Raw genomic sequence first — 25,232 nt, 5'->3', positions numbered from 1 at the left:
ATAGAACAAGCACAGGGAATAAATTATGGAATCACTCAACTCTGAGGAAAAAATGATGGAATCATGAAAAACAAACAAACAAAATAACACTCCACCACATCACTAGTACTTTGTTGCACCACCTCTGGCTTTTATAACTGCTTGCAGTCTCTGAGGCATTGACTTAATGAGTAATAAACAGTACTCTTCATCAATCTGGCTCCAGCCTTCTCTGATTGCTGTTGCCAAATCATCTTTGCAGGTTGGAGCATTGTCATGGACCATTTTCTTTAACTTCCACCACAGATTTTCTATTGGATTGAGATCCGGACTGTTTGCAGGCCATGACATTGACCTTATGTGTCTTTCTTCAAGGATTTTTTTTCCACAGTTTTTGCTCTATGGCAAGATGAATTATCTTGATAAATGATTTCATCATCCCCAAACATCCTTTCAATAGATTGGATAAGAAAAGTGTCCAAAATTTCAATGTAAACCTGTGCATTTATTGACTGTGGAAATTTGCATGTTTTCTTCAGACAGTCATCTGCATAAATCTCATTGGAACGGCACCAAACAAAAGTTCCAGCATCATCACCTTGCCCAATGCAGATTCGAGATTCATCACTGAATATGACTTTCATCCAATCATCCACAGTCCACGATTGCCTTTCCTTAGCCCATTGTAACCTTGTTTTTTTGTGTTTAGGTGTTAGAGATGGCTTTCTTTTAGCTTTTCTGGATGTAAATCCCATTTCCTTTAGGCGGTTTCTTACAGTTCGGTCACAGATGTTGACTCCAGTTTCCTCCCATTTTGTTCCTCATTTGTTTTGTTGTACATTTTCTGTTTTCAAGGCATATTGCTTTAAGTTTTCTGTCTTGACTCTTTGATGTCTTCCTTGGTCTACCAGTATGCTTGCCTTTAAACACCTTCCCATGTTGTTTGTATTTGGTCCATGTTTTAGACACAGCCGACTGTGAACAACTAACATCTTGTGTAACACTGCGTGATGATTTACCCTCTTTACCTACATACTAACAAGCAGATTTAATCAGATGCAGGTGTTTGTAATGAAAATTTACAGAGTGATTCCATAATTTTTTCCTCAGAATTGAGTGATTCCATAATTTATTCCCTGTGCTTGTTCTATAAATCTAACTGTTACTGGCCACCAACAATAAACAACTGAAGGAACATCCTCAGGGACTGGTGATTCCATAATTTTTGCCAGGGGTTGTATATCCAGTGCTGCACTGACGTTTCTGGATTCTGAGTCATGGGGAAACCAAAAGAATTGTCAAAGGATACAATACGCCAAACAGCACAGAGACAAGCCTCAAACCTTTGGCACAAAGTCATTTGGAGCGATGAGACCAAAATTGAGCTATTTGGAGAGGAGTCAACAAGGCCTATGATGAAAGATGCACCATTCCTACTGTGAAACACGGAGGTGGATCGCTGATGTTTTAGGGATGTGTGAGCTACAAAGACACAGGAAATTTGGTCAAAATGTTATCAAAAAATACTGCAGGAACATTTGCATTCATCAGCCAGGAAGCTAATGGGACGTACTTGGACATTCCAACATGACAATGATCCAAAACACAAGGCCAGGTCGATCTGTCATTGGCTACAGCAGGATAAAGTGAAGGTTCTGGAGTGGCCATCTCAGTCTCCTGACCTTAATATCATTGAGCCACTCTGGGGAGATCTCAGACATACAGTTCATTCAAGATAGCCCAAGAATTTACAAGAACTGGAGGCTTTTTGCCAAGAGGAATGGGCAGCTTTACCATCTGAGAAGATAAAGAGCCTCATCCACAAACACCACAAAAGACTTCAAGCTGTTATTGATGTTAAAGGGGGCAATACACGGTATTAAGAACTGGGGTATGTAAGCTTTTGATTAGGGTCATTTGGGTAGTTTCTGTTGTGATTTATGATATAAAAAGAGTAAACACAGTTGATAATAAATGGCTTCAGCCAAACACTAACCATGAGTGAAAAAAGTTTGTGTTGTCATTCAAATTCTCTGAAAAATGGCCAAGACGTCATAAATTCTGCCAGGGTATGTAAACCGTGTATGTGTGTATGTATTCATGTGTGTGTGTGTCTCAACTGTGTAAAGAAATCCACCACTGTGCTGATAAAAATGTGTGAGCCACTGCTTGCAATCCCCAGGTGCACCTTCACCTCAAGTTAAGAGGACTCTTAACAGAACCTTTGGACCCTAATACAGAGTCAAAAAGGCATGTGGGTTAAAATTTCTTCAATGGAGGATCTATATAGAAGCAATCTCCTGGAGATCCTGTGATGTCTCCCAACCTCCAGTATAAATCAGCTTATAGTGCCATCCACTGGTACCCTGGTTCACTGTATCATAAAAGCAAAGTAGGGAAACTCATAGTGTAAAACTGTATAAATCTTTAATAGGAGTCAAAAATAAATCTTCTACTCACAAGATTAAAATAGATAAGCGCATAGTACAAAATGCCATTCCCAGGAATTTTTTTAATTTATTTAGAGTTTGAGTTTCTATATAAAAGATATATAATTCACATAACACATTCACCAAAAAATATACATTCCCCCATTATCCCCATTTCCCACCTCCCTCTTCTTCTTCCCTTCCCCCTCTACTCTACCAACCCCTCAGCATAATTCCTGGTTTTCTTAAATTCTATTCACTTTTCCCATATACTGGCACATCTTTCTGCCTGGTATAAACCCCCCTTTGCTGCGTTTATCAAATATGGCATAATTTTTATGCTTGTATTTGTTATTTTGTAATATTTACATTGTGGAATAAACAAAACCATGAGTCAACGGGAATCTCTAACCCCATAATCTCCCTGACATACTGTTGTATCTCGTGCCAGTGTTTCCATATCTTTGGGCACTCCCACCATATGTGGGACTTAGTGCCTTTTTAATTACACCCTCTCCAACACAGGTGGGATTTCCCTGGTGGATATTTCTGTACTTTTATCTGGTGTCATGTACTATCTTGCCAAACATATATAGTTTGTTTCTATTGTATTTATATCCACAGCAAAACCATGTACAGCCCCTAGTATTTTACTTATTTGTTGCTCTTTTAATCGTGACCCTAGTTCCTTTTCACATTTTTCGATGAATGGAGGTGTTCCCAGTCCTTCCAATTGCGTGGGGGCCCTATAAGTGTGAGAAACCCCATGTTTCTTTTTTTTCCTGATAGGCTACATAGTTGTTCTATTGGGTTCTGATAATCCCCATCTATGGTTGCAGCAGACTTCCCATTAAATGTTTTAACTGCAAATACCACTATTCATCCAATATCACCTTTCTAATGTGCTTTAGTTCGTGATATGGTTGGATTTCCCCTTTTTTTTTATTTTTTATTTTTTTATAATGTTTAACTGTGCATTTTTTACCCAATTTCCATAATGTGTCCCATTACCAGGTAGAAAAAAAAATGTCCCCCCTAGTGAGATTAATGGTGAGTTATATTCCCATTTTACCTGTCTGTAAATTATATCCCTATTTTAAAAACATTCCTAGTCAATTCATGTGTATCCTCACTAAGCGTTCTATATTTTCGTGGTGTTCAAATATTCTTACTAATTGTGCTCTACTTAGTGTATTTTCCATTTTCACCCATCTTTTATCACTCCTTGTCCATGCTATCATTCGTGCCAATATTACTGCATTGTAATATCTTTTAATGTCTGGTGCAGCTAATCCCTCATGTGCTTTACTTTTACTTATTATTGAGAACTGAATTCTAGGTTTCTTTTTATGCCAAATAAACTTAAGAATCATTCTTTTTAATGTTTTAAAAAATATCTGTGGAAGTGCAATTGGCATCATCTGAAATTTTTACAGGATTTTTGGGAGTATAGCCATCTTTATCATATTTATGCTTCCTACCCATGAGAGTAGTCGTGTTGATATTTTTTTTATTTGTGTTTATTTCATTAGGTAATGGGATATAGTTTGCTTTGTATAGATTCCCTAATGAGTATGTTAATTTTACCCCCTGGTATTTTAGATCTTTTTTTTTTTCCCCCCATGTAAATGGGAACTCTCTTTTTAGGGCTGTCACTTCTTCCTTATTTATTATTATTATTATTATTATTTTTATTATTAAACAGGATTTATATAGCGCCAACAGTTTACGCAGCGCTTTTCATACTTAGATTTCCGACTTAACAGGGTTAATCTTCAGGTTAGTAAATTCTCCGTACTTTTTAAGCTCTTTCATGAAATTTGGTAATGTTGTTCTAGGGTTGGATATATAAAACAGGACATCATCAACATATGCCGCTACTTTATGTTCCTCCTGTCCAATCTTTACCCTTCCTATGTCTATGCTATTTCGTATGGTAGCCAGTAACTGTTCCAACGACAAACAGGAGGGGTGAGAGTAGACATCCTTGTCTCATTCCATTGAACATTTCAAAGGGTGAAGAGACTCCTGTTGACCTTCACTAATGCAGTAGGGTGATTTATACAGAGTTTTAATCCACTGGGCCATTTTGGGGCCTATCACCACCTTCTCTATTGTGTCAATCATGAATCCCCAGTCTACCCTGTCATTCCCAGGAAGTAATCAAAACACTTATGGCGAGGCGTTCGTGCCCCCAATGACTTCCTTTTTGACAAAACGCGTAGGGAGGAGCCTATGTTTGTGACCGTGCTCATCTGTACCCGGAAGTGTTTGAATTGATTCCTGGGAATGGAATTTTTGTACTAAGAGCTTGTGAATAGTATACTTATCTTTGACTCCTATTAAAGTTTTATACAGTTTCACACTATGTGAGTTTCCGTACTTTGCCATTTGGGGACCAGTGGATGGATGGCACTATAAGCCGATTTCCCCCAGAGATTGGGAGATGATATAGGATCTTCTGGAGATAGCTTCTATATATATCCTCCATTGATAACATTTTAACCCACATGCCAATTTGACTCTGTAATAGGGTCCGAAGGTTCCCGTAAGAGTCCTCCTAACTTGAGGTGACGGTGCACCTGGAGATTGCAACCAATGGATCACACAAGATTTTTATCAGCTCAGTGGTGGATTTCTTTACACAATTGGGACATACATACATATATTCGCTTTTTATATTTAAAGTGATTGTAAAGTCTCGTTTAAAAAAGAAAAAAAATAACAAACATGTTATACTTGCCTCCTCTGTGCAGTTGGCTTTGCACAGAGCAGCCCGGATCCTCTTCCCTCTTTGCTGCTCCTGGCCCTTTCCTCCTATCGAGTGCCCCCACAGTCAGCAGCTTCCTATGGGGGCACTGGAGTGGAGACACAGCTCCCTGTGTGTCCATTCAGACACAAAGCCCTTGCCCCGCCCCCTCTCTCCCCTGATTGGCTTGGTGACTTTGACAGCCGCTGCTTTGTCTCAGCCAATCAGTCCCGGACGGCTTAGGCATCATTTAAAATCTTGACATTGTTCAGATTATTACTTGGAAGTAATGCAGCCTTAAATTAGCAATTTGCTTAGAACTTATAATTAAGTAAGATGACATCTTGCTTTTTTTTTTTTTTTTTCCAGATGACATTGTTTGGCCAGGAGGGGAAGAAGCTCTTCCAGCTGATGCTCAGGACCTCATCACACGACTGTTGCGGCAGAATCCATTGGAGCGCCTAGGAACAGGTAAGCAGTAGCTGTGAATTTAACCACATGCGGACCGCTCCACACAGATATACTGTGGCAAGGCGACCACTCTGTGCCAGATCACGTACCTCGTTTGTGATCGGAAACTTCTTGGTCTGGGGCGCGTGATTGGACACAGCGGGAGCCAATCAGGTCCAGGGGACCCGATGTCCGATCGTTCATGATTCATAGCCCCTTGTGTTAACCCCTTCCCTGCCAGTGTGCATTTTTTTTTTTTTTTTTTTTTTTTTTTAGAACTGATTACTGTATTGGTGTCACTGGTCCCCAAAAAGTCACTTGGATGTCCGATTTGTCCGCGGCAATATCACAGTCCCGCTAAAAATCATTTATCGACGCCATTACTAGTAAAAATAAATATAAAAATTCCATAAACCTATCCCATATTTTGTAGACGCTATAACTTTTGCACGAACCAATATACACTTATTGAAATTTTTTTAATCAAAAATATGTAGCGGAATACATATCGACCTAAATTTATGAAAAAAATGATTTTTTTTTTACTTTTTTAAATGGATATTTTTTATAACAAAAAGTTGGGGGAAAAAAATGTTTGTTTTTCTTTTTAAATTGTTGGTCTTTTTTTGTTAATAGCACAAAAAAACAAAAACGCAGAGATGATCAAATACCACCAAAAAAAAGCTCTATTTTATACTTTATTTGTTTTCTCACTTTTGTTTCACACTTGTCTTGCCTGCAATTAACTGATATCTAGTAGGTTATCCATATATATTTTTTTAAATTGTAGATAATTGATTTGATAAATGTGTTTTTTTTTTTTTTTTTTTTCTATGCTTAGGTGGGGCACACGAAGTAAAGCATCACCTCTTCTTTTATTCCTTGGACTGGAATGGGCTCCTGAGGCAAAAGGCTGAGTTTGTTCCACAGTTAGATGCCGAAGATGATACCAGCTATTTTGACAGTAAGGCCTCATGTACACTGCTGCTGGTAAACGGATGTTTAGGAGCAGTTGGGAGTTTTTTTTTCAACTGCCCCTGAACTCTCCTCTGTTATCTTATATGTCCATGTACAAAGGGTCGTTTACAGTCGTTTCTAGGCAGTTGAGTTTGAAGGCATTTTTTGTAACGCAAAAAAAGCATTCAGAAGCTGAGTTTACAGGCATTTCAAACGCCAAACGCTTCTAAACACGGCAACTCACCTTTAGCAAGCCATGTTACACACAGTTGGTCGGAAATTCCGAACGTCAAGAACGCGGTGACGTACAACACGTACAACGAGCGGAGAAAAATTAAGTTCAATAGCTAGTGCTGCTCTTCTGCTTGATTCTGAGCATGCGTGGCACTTTGTGCTTCGGAATTGTCTACACACGATCGGAATTTACGCAAATGGATTTTGTTGTCAGAAAACTTTAGATCCAGCTCTCAAACTGTGTGTCGGAAATTCCGATGGAAAAAGCCCAGTGGGGCCTGCACACGGTCGGAATTTCCGACAACAAGCTCCGATCACACATTTTCCGTTTGAAAGTCCGACCGTGTGTACGCGGCATAAGAGTCCATTCGATTGAGGGTTTGTGATGTTAACATGTACATGGTGCACATACAAGTTGTTTTGACTAGTAGTAATTTCTGCTATCATTCCTAGACTCCTGTTAAAGTACTTTTGCAATGGTTACATATTTTTACCTTTTTACTGTTAAAATGTATGGTGCCCTTGACTCTAAAATATTTAGGTGTTTGCAAATAAGTTTGGTGTTTTTGGCTGGCTTTGGAGAAATAGTTGTTGGAAAGTAGGATGTTTTAAGTCGAGGCCTACATTCATGTGTAAATTTGTGGGCTCTCGGGTCATTTTTCTTGTAGAAATATTCTTAGATCTTGCATGCACTGCATGTTTTTTGTCTACTTTAAAGTTTTCCATTTTTTGATCATAGTTAGGGCTGGTAAATAGTATATCCCTAGTAAATAGTACCATTGCAGCAAGAAATCGAATACAGTATATTTTTATTTTGACACTGATCTGTACATTTCCACTAAGCATATATGTTTTGTTTTTTTTTTGTTTTTGGTAGTTTGGTATACCATAGCTCTCTAGCAAGGAGAACTTGATTGCATTCTGCCCTATGGTAGAAGAAACACTGTATTAAAACCACTGTAGCAGCAGAAAAAAAATGTTAGTGCAGCATTAAAATTTCTTTCTCGAACATCACGGGACACAGAGCCACAGTAATTACTGATGGGTTATATAGGGTATCACTGGTGATTGGACACTGGCACACCCTATCAAAGTTCAACCCCCTATATAATCCTTCCCCTTGCAGGGATACCTCAGTTTTTACGCCAGTGTCTTGGGTGATGGATGTGTAAAGATGTCCTGCACTGAGCTCCAGGGGGAATATCCCATATACTATACTGGGGCAAGCCAGCACAGGTGCTTAGACGCCCACTCAGGCCAGCTGCAGGCTATTTAAAAGCACTCTGTACAGGTGCACACAGCCTTTGGAGGGACACAGAGCTGACAGGTCGCATGTAAGGTGGGACACAGGCATTCTCCTAGGCAGCATTTACTAAGGTAACACCAGACTGGGCATTTGGTAGCAGGGCTTTTAGCCGGACTACATCACTCAGCAGTCAGTGTTCATTTTGTGATACCTCCACCTTGTTGCTTTGCACTATGGGTAGAAGAGGTTCAAACACCCCAAGAACCAAAGACTCTAGGGGATCTCGGTCGGGTTCTGAGGACCCCCTTTCTGCAGCATCCTCCCCCCGAGGGGCCAGGGACGGCTAGCCAGGGGGAGCCATTGGAGTCAGGGGCTATACCTGCCTCCGGAACTTCAGCCCCTGTATACATTACACAGGAGGTTTTTTCCTCAACCATTAGTGGTTTAGAGGAAAGATTAATGGCCATGATTACATCTTCACTCAGTGGAAGAAAAAGCACTAGGCCTTCCTCTGTTTCCCAAGACCCTCAGGAAGAGGAGTCCTGGGATAAGGGAGACGAATCTCTTGCAGAGGATCAGGATGGGACAGATGATTCCTCTTCAGAGGAATCAGGTGGAGAGGGACCTTCTGCGACTTCTCAGGAGGAGAAAGTCTTAGTACAGATCCTTACTGGATTGGTCTGCTCCACATTTAAGTTGCCCGTATCTGAATCAGTTAAAGAACCCTCTTCTTCTTTGGGGTCTCTGAAGCCTCCTCAAACAGCACATGCTTTTCCTGTTCATAGTTTACTTGAAAGGCTCATTTATTCTGAGTGGGATCACCCAGACGCGTTTTTTTCCGCCGAAAAAGTTTTCAGCACTTTATCCGATGGAAGAAAAGTTTATTAAAATGTGAGGAATACCGGCCATTGATGCCGCCATTTCTTCTGTAAATAATAGTCTGACTTGTCCTGTAGACAATGCTCAGATGCTCAGGGATCCTGTAGATAAAAAGATGGAATCCCTATTGAAGGATGTTTTCTCCTTGGCAGGTTCAGTGTCTCAACCTGCAGTTGCAGCGATTGGAGTCTGTCAATACTTAAGAGACCATGTTAAGCAGGTTATCAAAGTATTACCTGAACAGCAGGCCCAGGGGTTGGCTAACCTTCCTGCGGCCTTATGTTACGTTGTTGACGCTATCAGAGATTCTATCGTGCAAACCTCTCGTCTTTCACTGGGGTTGGTGCATATACGTAGAATCCTATGGTTGAAAAATTGGTCAGCCGAAGCACCATGCAAGAAGCTGCTGGCTGGGTTTCCGTTTCGTGGTGCAAGGTTGTTTGGAGAAGACTTGGATGACTATATCAAGAAAATCTCTGGTGGGAAAAGTACTCTTACCTGTCAAGAAGAAGAGTAAGCGTCCCTCTTTCAAACGGACTCTTTCCCCAGCGCCAGGGGCTTCAGCCTCCAGGCAGTCTCGACGGCCTCCTCCGTCTGGGTTCAAAAACAAGAGTCAGCCCCAGGAACAAAAGATGATGTTTCCCGCAAAAGTGTATAAAATAATAATTGAAGCGCTTCACTCAATGATCAGTAAAAATTATAAAATATACAATGCATTACTGTGCATCCCGCACATAAAATCCACATCAGTGTAAAAATTACTCCTATTCCAAGTGTTACAAAAAGCTCATAAACCTATAAATACTATATCCAAAATAAACGTGATCTTGCAAAAAATAAATAAATAAAGTCTATAGCGTGTATATACAAGAACAATCGTCCATTATAGCAATATAAATAAATACATAAACAAGTGTTAATAAATAATTAATGATGTGATTAAATAGGGAGAAAGACCATAAAGAACTTATTTGGTAGAGATATATAAGTAGTCCCAATGGTTGTGGTTCTTTGATTGCTTAATTGGGGTGTCTGCTTGTCATTTTTAAACTCTTCCATCCACCTCCATTTTCATCAAATACAGCTTACCACACCGTTGGATGTATGTAAATCAAAGAATAAACAAGAAAAAAATCATTGCGCAATGAACTCCATATAGTACACCAGCAAAACACACTCAGAGATTCACTCACGTGCACCCAGTATTAGAAAAGCATATGAATCTGCTTTTCTAATACTGGGTGCACTTGAGTGAATCTCTGAGTGTGTTTTGCTGGTGTACTATATGGAGTTCACTGCGCAATGATTTTTTTCTTGTTTATTCTTTGATTTACATACATCCAACGGTGTGGTAAGCTGTATTTGATGAAAATGGAGGTGGATGGAAGAGTTTAAAAATGACGAGCAGACACCCCAATTAAGCAATCAAAGAACCACAACCATTGGGACTACTTATATATCTCTACCAAATAAGTTCTTTATTGTCTTTCTCCCTATTTAATCACATCATTAATTATTTATCAACACTTGTTTATTTATATTGCTATAATGGACGATTGTTCTTGTGTATATACACGCTATAGACTTTATTTTTTGCAAGATCACATTTATTTTGGATATAGTATTTATAGGTTTATGAGCTTTTTGTAACACTTGGAATAGGAGTAATTTTTACACTGATGTGGATTTTATGTGCGGGATGCACAGTAATGCATTGTATATTTTATAATTTTTACTGATCATTGAGTGAAGCGCTTCAATTATTATTTTATACTTTTTTATGAAGGGATATTGAGCACCTTATATTGAGAGCAGACTTTCTCATATATATGATTAGTTTCACTTTGGTTTTTTTGTTTTTTTTTAATAACCATCACAGTGCTTTTGTTTTTTCACATTTTTATCACTATGGTTCCTGCAAAAGACCAGGGATTGGGCTTCTATTCCAACCTTTTTACAGTCCAAAAACCAAATGGGGATGTCAGACCCATTCTGGATTTAAGGGATCTGAACCGATTCCTAAGGATTCAGTCCTTCCACATGGAATCAATTCGGACAGTAGTCTCCACCCTGCAGGGTGGAGAATTTCTGGCATCGATAGACATCAGAAATGCATATCTGCATGTGCCTATTTTTCCTGCTCATCAGAAGTTTCTGCGCTTCGAGATAGAAGGGCGCCATTTCCAGTTTGTGGCTCTGCCTTTTGGGATAGCCACTGCACCTCGAGTGTTCACAAAGGTCTTGGCCCCTGCTCTGGCCAGATTAAGGGCTCAAGGTATAGCTGTTATAGCATACCTAGACGACCTGCTACTGATAGACCGGTCGGTAGCCGCCTTGAACGGGAACTTGAGAACCATAGTCAAGTATCCGGAACACCTAGGTTGGATCCTCAACCTAGAAAAATCTTTCCTAAGACCAGTAAGAAGACTGGAGTATTTAGGTCTGATCATAGATACAAGCCAGGAGAAAGTATTTCTCTCAGGCAAAAAACACTGCTTTAAGGGAGCTGATTCTGGCAGTCAGGACCAAGAAGGGTCCTTCTGTTCGCCTTTGTATGAGGCTGCTAGGGAAGATGGTGTCTGCATTCGAAGCGGTTCCTTATGCTCAGTTCCATTCAAGACTACTGCAACACAGTATTCTGTCGGCCTGGAACAAGAAGGTTCAGGCGTTAGACTTTCCGATGCACCTGTCGAATGCGGTGCGTCAGAGCCTCAATTGGTGGCTCATACCTGAAAACCTGCAGAAGGGGAAATCCTTTCTACTGGTTACCTGGACGGTGGTAACAGATGCCAGTCTGTCAGGTTGGGGAGCAGTTCTGGAACAGTCTGCGGTTCAGGGGGTATGGTCCAAGACAGAGAGGACCTTACCCATCAACATTCTGGAGATCCGGGCGGTATATCTATCCCTAAAAGCCTGGACTATCAGGCTACAGGGTTGCCCGGTCAGGATCCAGTCCGACAAAGCCACAGCAGTGGCCTATGTCAATCATCAGGGAGGCACCCGGAGCCGAGCTGCTCAAAAGGAGGTGAACCAGATCTTAGTCTGGGCAGAGATGCATGTGCCATGCATATCGGCAGTTTTCATTCCAGGGATAGAGAACTGGCAGGCGGACTATCTAAGTCGCCAGCAGTTACTTCCAGGGGAATGGTCTCTACATCCCGACTTCTTTTGGGCCATATGCCAAAGATGGGGAGTTCCAGATGTAGATCTCTTTGCATCCTGATTCAACAAAAAGATAGACAGATTTGTGGCAAGGACGAAAGATCCTCTTGCATGCGGGACGGATGCGTTGGTGACTCCGTGGCATCGGTTCTCACTGATTTATGCATTCCCACCTATTCTGCTACTGCCGCGACTTCTTCGCAGGATCAGGCAGGAAAGGAAGTCAGTACTTCTGGTGGCCCCCGCTTGGCCCAGAAGGACGTGGTATGCGGAAAGGATAGTAAGGATGACAGTGGGTTCCCCGTGGACCCTACCGCGACGCCCAGACCTGTTATCTCAAGGTCCAGTGTTCCATCCTGCCTTACAAACGCTAAATTTGACGGTTTGGCTATTGAGACCCACGTTCTGAAGAGTTGTGGGCTTTCAGGTCCTGTAATATCTACCTTGATCAATGCAAGGAAACCAGCTTCCAGAATGATTTATCATACAGTCTGGAAAGCTTATGTGGCCTGGTGTGAATCCAGGGGTTGGCATCCCAGAAGATATGTGATAGGTAGAATTCTTGATTTTCTGCAATTGGGTTTAGAGATGAAGCTGGCCTTGAGTACCATCAAGGGCCAGGTCTCGGCCTTATCAGTATTATTTCAATGGCCACTTGCTTCGCATTCTTTGGTCCGAAACTTTATACAGGGGGTGACGCGTCTTAATCCTCCGGTTAGGGCACCCCTAAACCCCTGGGACTTGGTCCTGGCTGTGTTACAGAAACAGCCTTTAGGAAGTTAATTTTTCTGGTAGCCATCTCTTCTGCTAGAAGAGTTTCAGAATTAGCAGCCCTTTCCTGTAAGGAGCCTTATTTGATACACAAGGATAGAGTGGTATTGCGCCCTCATCCTAGTTTTTTTTTTTAGCAAAGGTGGTTTCTGATTTTCATTTAAACCAAGACATTGTTCTGCCTTCCTTTTTTCCAGATCCCTGTTCTCCGGAAGAGAGATCACTACATTCGTTGGATGTAGTAAGAGCAGTCAAGGCCTATCTCGAGGCAACTGCTCAGATTCGCAAAACTGATGTTTTGTTCGTGCTGCCAGAGGTTCCCAATAGAGGACAGGCAGCGTCAAAAGCTACCATTTCTAAATGGATTCGACAATTGATTATTCAAGCTTATGGTTTGAAACCGAAGATTCCTCCGTTTCAGATCAGGGCACATTCCACAAGGGCTATTGGTGCTTCTTGGGCATTGCATCACCAGGCCTCTATGGCTCAAATCTGTAAGGCCGCAACCTGGTCTTCAGTCCATACATTCAACAGATTCTATCAGGTGGATGTGAGAAGGCATTGAGGATATCGCCTTTGGGCGTAGTGTGCTGCAGGCAGCGGTACAGGGTCCTCGGGTCTGATTGCACCCTACTTGGTCGTGGTCCCCCCTCCTTCAGATAGCATTGCTCTGGGACATCCCATCAGTAATTACTGTGGCTCTGTGTCCCGTGATGTTCGAGAAAGAAAATAGGATTTTTTAAAACCGCTTACCTGTAAAATCCTTTTCTTTCGATGGACATCACGGGACACAGAGGTCCCGCCCCTCTTCTAATACACTTATATTGCTTGGCTACAAAACTGAGGTATCCCTGCAAGGGGAGGGATTATATAGGGGGTTGAACTTTCTGATAGGGTGTGCCAGTGTCCAATCACCAGTGATACCCTATATAACCCATCAGTAATTACTGTGGCTCTGTGTCTCGTGATGTCCATCGAAAGAAAAGGATTTTACAGGTAAGCTGTTTTAAAAAAATCCTATTTTTATAGCAGAAGTTTCCTAGTTTTTCTTGTCCAGGTTCCCCCTGTAGCCTTTAATGGATTTGGATTAATTCAGCCGTGAACACACAAACATGAAGCTAACCTTCTGTTGAGGGAACTGGTCTCCTCAACCCCTCCTTAAGTGTGGTGTTTTTTTTTTTTTTTTTTTTTTTTTTTACACCTACTAATGATGTCACTGTATCAGCACAGGCATGAGGCAAATAGCTGAAGGCACAAGGAATGCAGACTGAACCAGACGTGTACAAAGTAACTACAGCATATCAGCTGTAGATGGAGGGAGAGGAAGTGGCTTCATTGTCTCTTCTGTGCAGCCTAGGTCTTCTACCTTCATTCAGTGACATGGCACAGTAGTTTGAGGAGACGTCAAGGAGGAGATTGTATTGTGTGCAGCTTTGATCCTCTACCCTCCATTCAGTGACAGCACACAGGATTTTTATACACAATGTGCACAGTGGTGACGGGAGAGAAGGTGACTGCATTGTGTGTGCTTTGCAGCCTGACTCCTATATATACCATCCACAGTGACAGCAGTGCTCAGAAGGGCTTGTATACAGACTGCAAATGTGTAGGTGAGGTATGCCTTGCGATACAGTGGAAAAGCTCTGTCAGTGCAGTGCATGTGGAGATGTTTTGCTTCTCCTGATCTGCGCTGCGTAAATTGACGGCGCCATATAAGTACCTGTAATAAAAAAAATCTTTAAAGTGGATGTAAACCCAATGTCATCCTTTCTAAACTACAGCCATAGGGGTTATCTATAAGGATATACATGCCTCCTGCATGTATCTTTACCTGTCAAATGTCTCCCCTCTGTCTGTTATGAGAGCCGAAAAACTGCATATTCTGTGGGTGGGTCTGTTGTCTGGAGCTCGGTGGGTGGAGTCATGATGTCAGTAGACTCCCTGCCCACCTCTACACTCCCCTTGTCAATATGCATTTTCTCTTGTGTATTTCTAACTGAACTTCTGCTATAATCTCTAACATCCAGTGAAAAGACAGGAAAGTAACCACATGACTTCAGCATGCCAAATCATGCTGAGGTGTGGAACAGCCAATCCTTGCAGAGCTGCTGAAGAAAGGAGTGGGGGTGGGAATTAAAAAATAATGCCTGTGTCTTAGGCTGTCACTCACAGCAAGGGGGAGGATTTGACAAAGTTTTTCTCAGTTTGTCAAGATTTCTCTCACTGAACAATAAGAGGATTGCTCAGAGATGGATTAACTCTGTGTGGCAAGACTGGGCTCAAATGATAGGAAATCTTATACTCTACAGTATGATATAAAAAAAAAAAAAAACTGATGTTGAGAACACTGAGTAATGTGTGTTGATTGCTGTTTTCTTTTCTTACTATGCTCACTGTGTGTGTGTGATGTGTGGAGGCATTTCCCCTGCCTGAATACACTGCTCAGTGGCTGCAACATATGTTGGCTGATTGTCAGAATATTTTCCAACATGTACCTGCAATAGAAGTTGATTAAAAAAATCCTCACTGCCCTCCTTATTCCTTTAAGACCCCATTCACACTGTAGCGCGGCCACGTTAGAGGTAAAGCGCCACTATGTTTAGCAGCGCTTTACCCTAGTTTTAGTGGCACTTTTCAGCCACTAGCGAGGTGCTTTTAACCCCCGTTAGCAGCCGAAGAAAGGGTTAAAAGCGCCCATGTTGAATTCATTGCAACGGGCAGGGCGTTTTGGAAGTGGTGTATAAACCGCCCCAAAGATGTTGCTTGCAGGACTTTTTCTAACGTCCTTAGGCGCACGGCCCAAGTGTGAAAGCACCCATGGCATGGGAGGCGTTTTTCAGGTGCTTTACAGGCTTAAATGACCTTTTAGCGCTAAAATGCCTGAAAAACGCCTTCAGTGTGAAAGGGGTCTAACACTCAGCCCTAGGCCCCAAAACTTCTACTGCTTCTCCTCTCCTGGAAGGCCCTTGCAACAGTAGCACCCCACCTTTTCCCACCACCACAACTCCCCCATGCTCTCACTACTATGTCTGTATATGCCCCCCCCCAAATACACACACACACACTCTCTCTCTCATCACCATGCCTGAACCCCCACTACCTTTCTACCATGTCTCTTCTCCCAGCACAAAGCAAACATTTATTTTCAAGTTGACATCCTCTACTTCTATGGTAAATTGACTGCATTGTCTCTGTACATGGTACCAGCATGTGTTTTTTAAATTATATTCTCTTGCTTTGATTTCAGCACGCTCTGAACGGTATCATCATCTGGCCTCTGAAGAAGATGATGAAACAAATGATGAGGAGCCCTCTGTGGAAATTAGGCAATTTTCTTCTTGTTCTCATCGATTCAGCAAGGTACTTTTAGCAGTAATGTCCCTCATTGTACAAAAGTCCTCTTATACAGAATGATACAGTTGTTTGTGATGACTGTAGTGTGCCATAGTAGCATGTGTACAGGTGGAAGCGCAATGAGTATAGAATTTCTAGCTGGAGTGGGGCAATAGTTAATTTTGTTTTAAAATCTTAATTCTTAAACTTGTAGGTTTATAGCAGCACAGAGCATCTTGCGACACAACTCAGTCTCAGCTTCTCATCGACTGAAAGAAGTCATAGTGATGAAAAAGAAGGAGAGAAATGGGACAGAGTCATGTCAAGAGAAGATGAAAACAATCAACTACACACTGAGACGAGGTAATTTACATAAGAAATCTAAAATTCCTACCTTCCCCTTGTGTTTTTCACTTGCATGGATGTACATTTTTATGGTGTCGTGTTGCCCTGTATGCACACTGCTCCTGTGTTGACAGTTTTGATTTGTGTTGAAACATGAGGCATGTGGCATTGCACTGCGCAGATTAATGCATTCCCTCTGTAGTGTGAAACCTGACACTTCCTGTGATGAAACTAACGTATTTTTCGTACCATAAGACGCACTTTTTTTCCCCCAAAAAATATGAGGGAAAATGTCTCTGCGTTTTATGGAGCGAATATACGCCAGGCACCTCCCCCCGCCGCCGTCACCATGCTAGACCGGAAGACAGACATCCCAGGCCCCCGCGAGCATCGGGCGATCTCCTGGCTGGGACCTGCTGAGATAGAAGACAGGGCAGCCCGAGCAATGGTCAGGCTGCATTTTCTATGGCAGTGGTCAGGCTGCATTTTCTATGGCAGTGGTCAGGCTGCATTTTCTATGGCAGTGGTCAGGCTGCATTTTCTATGGCAGTGGTCAGGCTGCATTTCATGGGCACTGGTAAATATATTAATACACTATTTGGTTCAGAATATTTTTTTTTTTCTTGTTTACCTCCTCTAAAACCTAGGTGCGTCTTATGGAGTGAAAAATACGGTACATATCCAATAATCTCTGGCTCATAGCCATTGTCCCTGAAAAGGAGGTTTGAAGGTTTCTATTTTAACCTATTCATCGCCCCCAAAGCAAAAGGGGAGGCTGCTCAGTACTGAATCTACAGGTTTTTATTGCTTTCCTTTATCTGGAAGAACTTTTAGCTTCTGTGGCCATCAAGGATGCCTTTTTGCATGTCCCGATGTTCCCAGGGCATCGGTGCTACCTGCATACCTACATTTTGCTCTTGGCACACATTTGTTGCCCTTCCCCTTGAGCTGTCCACTACACATTGGATCTTCACCAAGGTAAAGACCAAGTGTTCTCATTTTACTTCTCTCTCAAGGAATCCCCATAGTGGTATATCTAGATGACCACCTTCTGTGGAAAATGTTTGATTAAGACTCTGTCAGAAAACAGATCGTTCAGACCCTACAGATATTTGGGTGGATCCTAAATCTCCAAAAATGAGTGCTGGAATTAGCCATGCCCTGGTTTGACAAATTGAAGTCACAGCCAGAATAACGCAAAGGGCATGATCTGCCTGCAAGTGCTGAGATTTACTGTCCTTCAGACTTTAGTGGGAATAGAAAATGCCCAGTGTCAGAGGAAGTAATCAATGTCCCATCATTGGTATTAGTGGGAGGAATAGCGCCCCTTCAGTGGTGTCACTGGAAGGAATAGTGACCCATTATTGATGTCAGTAAGAGGAATAATGCCCCATCATTGGTGTCAGCGAGTAAAAGTCTCCTGTATCAGTGGGAGAAATAGTGCCCTAAGGGCCAGATAGTGGCAAGCTGGGCTGTGGTTTGGAGATCACTGCTCTAGAGTAATAGTGAAAGACTGATTCCTCAAGACTAACCTCACCAGGTAGTGATTGGATTGACTCCATGCCAGATATAGTCATTGTGACCGATGGCTTAGAAGCCACTAGGATAGGACTGTGAGTTGATGGGCCATAGAATCTTTGCAGGATGTTGCAAACATCCACAACAGTCAGTCATCCAAGATCTGGGTGACTTGGACTACAAATTCCTGCATGACTAGTATAGACTGCAGCTGACAAGGCAGGGGACTGGGCCCCACCTGCAAGGGCTAGGGAGGGCTCTGATGACGAGTTAGACTTTAAGAGCAGAGGATACAGTTGTGCTTAAAAGTTTGCATACCTTTGGAGAATTGGTAATATACAGTGCCTTGAAAAAGCATTCATACCCCTTGAAATCTTTCACATTTTGTCATGTTACAACCAAAAAGTAAATGTATTTTATTGGCATTTTATGTGATCGACCAACACAAAGTGGCACATAATTGTTAAGTGTAAGGAAAATGATAAATGGTTTTCAATTTTTTTTTACAAATATGTGTAAAGTGTGACGTGCATTTGTATTCAGCCCCCCCGAGTCAATACTTTGTAGAACCACTTTTCTCTGCAATTACAGCTGCAAGTTTTTTTGGGGATGTCTCCACTAGCTTTGCACATCTAGAGAGTGAAATTTTTTGCTCATTCTTCTTTGCAAAATAGCTCAAGCTCTGTAAGATTGGATGGAGAGCGTCTGTGAACAAGTCTTGCCACAAATTCTCAATTGGATTTAGGTCTGGACTTTGACTGGACCATTCTAACACATGAATATGCTTTGATCTAAACCATTCCATTGTAGCTCTGGCTGTATGTTTAGGGTCGTTGTCCTGCTGGAAGGTGAACCTCCGCCCCAGTCTCAAGTCTTTTGCAGACTCTAACAGGTTTTCTTCTAAGATTGCCCTGTATTTGGCTCCATCCATCTTCCTATCAACTCTGACCAGCTTCCCTGTCCCTGCTGAAGAAAAGCATCCCCACAACATGATGCTGCCACCACCATGGTGTGTTCAGGGTGATGTGCAGTGTAAGTTTTCCGCCACACATAGCCTTTTGCTTTTATGCCAAAAAGTTTAATTTTGGTCTCATCTGACCAGAGCACCTTCTTCTACATGTTTACTGCGTCCCCCACATGGTTTTTTTGCAAACAGGACTTCTTATGGCTTTCTTTCAACAATGGCTTTCTTCTGGCCACTCTTCCATAAACGCCAGATTTGTGGAGTGCAAAATTAATAGTTGTCCTGTGGACAGATTCTCCCACCTGAGCTGTGGATCATTGCAAATCCTCCAGAGTTACCATGGGCCTCTTGGCTGCTTCTCTGATTAATACTCTCCTTGCCCAGCCTGTCAGTTTAGGTGGACGGCCATGTCTTGGTAGGTTAGCTGTTTGTGTCATACTCTTTCCATTTTTGGATGATGGGTTAAACAGTGCTCCGTGCGATGTTCAAAGTTTGGGATATTTTTTTTATAACCTTAAACCTGGGATTATTTTTTATAACCCTTTCACTGTCAGGTCCGTACGCACCTCAAAATGGCCTGCAGGTGGCAGAGTCCGTACGGACCTCATATCTCCCTCTTCTATAAGCTTATGGTCACTTCAATTACCATAAACTTACATCAGACTTGTTCAGCAGACTGCTGAACAATTCTATAACTCTGATCAGCGAATTACAACCCGCTGATCAGAGTTATTATCCCCTAATGTGACCGCCCCCACCCATGCGGCCTCTTCCCTGCCCACAGCCACTCCACCTCCCACTGATCCTATTCTTCTAAAACTACTACCCCCACTTTCCTTTACTATCCCCTTCACCCCCCTTCTCTCCCAGCACTGATTACCCCCCTCCACCCGATCCGATCCCCCGCAGCCACCATCATGAGCCGGCATCCCTCTTCTGCTTGTGTATACCAAGCTCTCCCCCTGCAGTACAATGGTTATAGGCAGCGATCGCTTCTATATCCACTGACAGCTGATCATCGTAACCGCGATACAATGTATCAGACTGTCATTTTATGAATGAATGGAATCTCTATACAGATTCCTCATTCATTCATGTAAAGTGCTACAGAGAAAGGGACTTCAGTCCCTTTCTCTGTCTTAAAAAAAAAAAAAAAGAGACATGGAGGTCTGTTTAGACCTCTATCTCATGTCCATTTACATCAGCCTCTCCATAGAGAACAATCGGTGGTCCGATTGGGCCTGCCTGAAAAACAGACAGGCAGACCCAATCGGTGTGCTTGTGTGAAAGGGGCCTAAGGCCTTGTTCACACAGGGCATACACGGTCTACCTTTACAGGGATGCACAGGTGTATCGTGCATCTCTCTGCAGGCAGTCCCTTCGTGCACCTGCACGAACAGAGCCGTTGCTCCCAATTTTACATCCATGTAGTTCCGCATGCATGTCCCTGAGCTCACACTGTTTGCGTTCGGGGTCATGTACCCACATGGATGTTAGATTGGGAACAGCAGCTATGCCTGTGCAGCTGTTGCATCCCAATTGACATAAATGGGACTGCCTGTACGGGGATGCATGGAACACCTGTGCATCCCTGTGCGGGTAAATATGGCCCCCCATGGGCGTACACTTTAGTATGCCACATGTGAATGATGCTTTAGTAGCAATTTAGCAGGAATTTTATGTTGTGTAATGATTTTAATTTTTTTGTAATTTTCATTTGTGCAAATATTGCTCTGCCTTTAAAAATCAGCACCTTCTTTTTATTCTACTGGCCATGTGCTTTCAGAAAATGTATGGTTTGGGGGGACTTTTACAATACCTGAAAGCTGTAAGTGAAAAATGAACACCTCCAGATTTTTAGAGAAATTTTTGGGTACGTTTCGATTTTCACCATTTTGCAAAAAGGCGATATTTAAAATTTACAAATATTTGTTGGTTATTAATTCCATACAGGTTATGCTTTTATATTTAGTAGGGACTAAGCAAGAATTTTGTAAAATTAGCTGTGTTTATCTGCTAATAATGGTTTTAGTGTATTTTTGCGAATATACTGATTTGATAAACATTTGCGCAAATACCGCAGGGTCTAAAAAATCTGTAGCACCTTTCTTTAATCTAGCGGTCATATGCTTTCAGAAAATATATGGTTTTGGGGATCTTTCACAAATTCTGAAAGCTGTAAGGGAAAAATGAAAACCTTCAGATTTTTAGAGAAATTTGGATATTTACATTTTTGCGAACGTTCGATTTTCACCATTTTGCAAAAAGGGGCAATGTAAAAATTACAAATATTTGTTATTTTATTAACTCCATACAGGTTAAGCTTTTATATTTGGTGGGAATTTTGTAAAAATGTGCTAATCATGATTTTATTGGATTTTTAGTAAATAGTAATGTTTTGATAAACATTTGCGCAAATATCGTGGGACCTTAGAAATCAGTAGCACATTTTTTTTTTTTTTTTTTTTATTATTCTGCTGGCCATGTGCTTTCAGAAAATATATGGTTGTGGGGGGGGGGTCCTTTACAAACTTTGAAAGCTACAAGTGAAAAATAAAAAAGCAAAGGAAAATTGCAAAAATGGTCTGGCCACCTGAGGATAAAAATGAAGCATCGGGCCTGGCAGCGAAAGGGTTAAACTTCTCCAACTTTTATCCCTGACCTGTCTGGTGTGTTCCTTGGCCTTCATGATGCTGTTTGCTCTATAGGGTTCTCTAAACCTCTAAAGGCTGCAGACAGGTGGACACTATTTACCAATTAGGTGACTTCTCATGGCAATTGGTTCTACTAGATTTTAGTTCAGGATATCAGAGTAAAGGGGGCTGATTACAAATACACGTCACACTTTTCAGATATGTATTTGTAAAAAAATTGGAAAACCATTGATCATTTTCCTCACCCTTTACAATTATGTGCCACTTTGTGTCGGTCTATCGTGTAATATACCAATAAAATACAGTCACGTTTTTGGTTGTAACATGACAAAATGTGGAAAATTTGAAGGGGTACGAATACTTTCTCAAGGCACTGTATGTACCATTTTTAAAGAAAACATGAGTTAGCAGGCAAAACACGTTTCTATTATTATGGAATTCATATTCAATTGTAGGTCATAACAGGCATCATAAAACAAACCATGGCAACAAGTAAACAAATTAAATGACCCCTGTTCAAAGGTCTGCATAGCCTTAGTTCTTAATACTGTATATTGCCCCTTTAACATGAATGACCGTATGCAGTTTTTTGCAATAGTTGTCTGAGGCCCCAAATTCTTGCAGATGGCATAGCTGCCCATTTATCTTGGCAAAATGCCTCCAGGTCATGCAAAGTCTTTGGTCGTCTCGCATGAGCTGAGAGACATGAGATGAGAGAGACTCTATGATATTAATTTCAGGAGACTGTGATGGCCAGTCCAGGACCTTCACCTTTTTCTTCTGTAACCACTGGAGGATCAACTTGGCTTTGTGCAGTGGGACTGTCCCCTCTGTGTTTAGAAGTAGACATGTTGCACCTTGAACTTTTAAGTCAACTTAAGCTCAGGATACAAGACAAGGCCTCAGGTACTACAAGGCCTAGAGAGCTGTTGGCAGGTAGGGGTCAGAGGTGACCAAGATCATAGTCTCCTTATCCCTTCCTTGAATTAAGTTCCTTTTTTTTGTTTTAACATAGTTTTTAACCTCTTCCCTCCGGCCGTGTGCATATTTGCAGCCTCTCACCAAATGGGTTTGAATGATGAGAGGCCGCTCTATGTAAACACTTCCCTGTGCTGTGAGCGCGTGCCCTGCGATCGGGAGCTTTCCGATCATGTGACCACTGTGACAGCCAATCACATCGGTCACATAACCCGAATACCTACCTCTGCCTCCTGGCATCTAGAAGCTCTTAAGGGGCTGGGAAAGATGGGGGTTAAGATGTACCTTTTTAATTGTCTTGTTATGAGTTTTACAATTATTCTCTAACTAATTTAGTGGTAGATGAATGTAAGGTTTTCATTTTTTGTTCTATCGTTCTTCAGGCTGAGGTCATGGACTTCCTCTGGATCCTCCTACAACTCATGGTTAAGTGAGCGTAGTGCAAGCCCCGTCTTCCTGACCAGCACTTGCAGTCTGGATGCCATGCCAAAATTTGCTTTCTCCTCTGAAGATGAGACATCTGACCACAAATCCGAGAAGCCCACCTTCTCTGCACAGGAGAAGAAACGGGCATCTTCCAAGCACACATCTTTTTCTGGTAAGAATCTTTGCTTTACCTTATCGGTAAATTCTAAAGAGGAAATTGATGCCCCCCTGACCTTAGAGGAACTGGTCAGGGCAGTATCAGAAAGCCCAAATGATAAGGCGCCGGGTATTGACGGCCTACCTTCAGAGGTATATAAACATTATGGAGAGGTGTTGCTTCCGGAACTACTGAAGGTTCTCAATCATGCCTTGGAATCATTTAAGCTTCCAGATTCTATGAAGGATGCCTGTATCATTGTATTGCCAAAAACTGGAAAGGACCCTTTGGCCCCGGAATCTTACTGCCCGATATCATTACTGAACTCGGACGCTAAGATTCTAGCCAGGGTCCTTGCCACAAGACTAAATAGACATATTCAGGGATTGATTCACCAAGACCAGTGTGGCTTTATCCCTACAAGATCTACAGCAACCAACTTGAGAAGGCTATATTTAAACATGCAATTACCATCTGATAACCCTGGGAGCAGAGCGATTTTGTCACTCGATGCGGCGAAAGCTTTCGACAGCGTCGAGTGGACATACCTGTGGGAAGTGATGGGTGCGTTTGGCTTCGGGGAAAGATTCATACGGTGGATTAAAATGCTGTATTCTACCCCAAGGGCCTGTATGCAAATAAATGGTATGGTATCTGAATCTTTTTCATTATACAGAGGAACAAGACAGGGATGTCCCCTGTCTCCCCTGCTATTTGCAATGGCCATCGAACCCCTGGCTGAAGCCATCCGACAATCAGAATCAATCTGCGGATTTATTAGAGGAACGAGGAATGAAAAAATCTCTCTATATGCAGATGACGCTCTGCTATTTCTTGGGGATACGGATAAATCTTTAAGATCTTTATTGGCACTTATACAAAATTTTGGCATGCTTTCGGGATATATCATTAACTGGGATAAATCGGTTTTGCTCCCTTTAGACAACCCTAGCTTGTCCATGCTAAGAGAGGCTCCTCAGGTTAAAATTGTTTCTTCATTTAAATACTTGGGAATAATGATACATTCCAAGGTAGAAAATTATTTGACAGATAACTTATCTCCTATTCTTAGTAAATTCCAGCATAAGAGTACGGCATGGACTAAGTTGCCATTATCGGTGGTGGGTCGAGCATTTATAAAAATGATCTGGGCCCCTCAATTATTATATATTTTTCATAACTCACCGACATGGATACCTCTCAAATGGTTCAAAAAGATTGAATCAATTTTTCGAAGGTTATTATGGAAGGGAAAAAATCCCAGGATTAGGTTATCAATTCTCCAGAGAGAAAGGGATGGGGGTGGACTTGCGATACCCCACCCCAGACTTTACTTTATAGCTGCCCAGCTTCAGCATTTTGCTGGCTGGGGTGCTGTGAACTGGGAGGACTCTATTCAGGCCCTACTGCTAAGTAACAGTTCTCACTATAACCTCCTGGCCCAGCTGGAATCTGGGGCCTTTTCTTATACCTGTAAGAGCCCAAAAATGATACTCATGAATAGAGTTTGGAAGGAAATGAGGAGCATAATGAAATATGCAGGTGCTTCTGAGTATTCACCACTCTGGGGGAATAGGCAATATAAAGAACTAGGTAAACTGAAGGGATTTGAAAGCTGGCGCTCTAAGGGCCTCCAATATATAACTCAGTTGTACTCGCACAACATTCTACGCTCCTTTCAGGATCTGCAGGAATCTTTTCATTTACCTCATCATAATTTTTTTAAATACTTACAACTACGACATGCGGTCCAATCTCAGTTTAAAGGGGAAAAGAAAGTGATAAAACCAATGCCACTTATAACTTTATTAGCACGGATGACAGAAAAAAAAGGCTTGATCTCATCTCTATATGGTCAACTTACGAGATCATATCGAGATGAGAATGCTAGCCCGGGAAGAAGAGGGTGGGAGCTAGATATAGGGGATATTTCAGATGTAACTTGGCAAACAATATTAGAAAGGGTACCCCTAGTCTGATTATCACCAGCACAATGTCTGA

General features: G+C 41.9%; 1 protein-coding gene across 10 annotated transcripts in view; it reads left to right on the top strand.

The window, feature by feature from the left end:
• Positions 1-25,232, top strand: part of MAST3 (microtubule associated serine/threonine kinase 3) — a 368,908-nt gene that overhangs the window by 313,749 nt on the left and 29,927 nt on the right. For all 10 annotated transcript variants that reach the window (XM_073599652.1, XM_073599643.1, XM_073599608.1 and 7 more), the window contains 5 exons: positions 5,527-5,628; positions 6,449-6,571; positions 16,104-16,216; positions 16,404-16,552; positions 23,032-23,246. In XM_073599652.1, coding sequence (XP_073455753.1) covers positions 5,527-5,628; positions 6,449-6,571; positions 16,104-16,216; positions 16,404-16,552; positions 23,032-23,246 — 702 coding nt within the window. The remainder of the gene's footprint in view (positions 1-5,526; positions 5,629-6,448; positions 6,572-16,103; positions 16,217-16,403; positions 16,553-23,031; positions 23,247-25,232) is intronic.

The sequence above is a fragment of the Aquarana catesbeiana genome, linkage group LG01, assembly GCF_042186555.1.
Source record: "Aquarana catesbeiana isolate 2022-GZ linkage group LG01, ASM4218655v1, whole genome shotgun sequence".
NCBI classification, from domain to species: Eukaryota; Metazoa; Chordata; class Amphibia; order Anura; family Ranidae; genus Aquarana; species Aquarana catesbeiana.
Note: the sequence above shows the minus strand (reverse complement) of the source record. Positions and strands in the feature narration are given on the sequence as shown.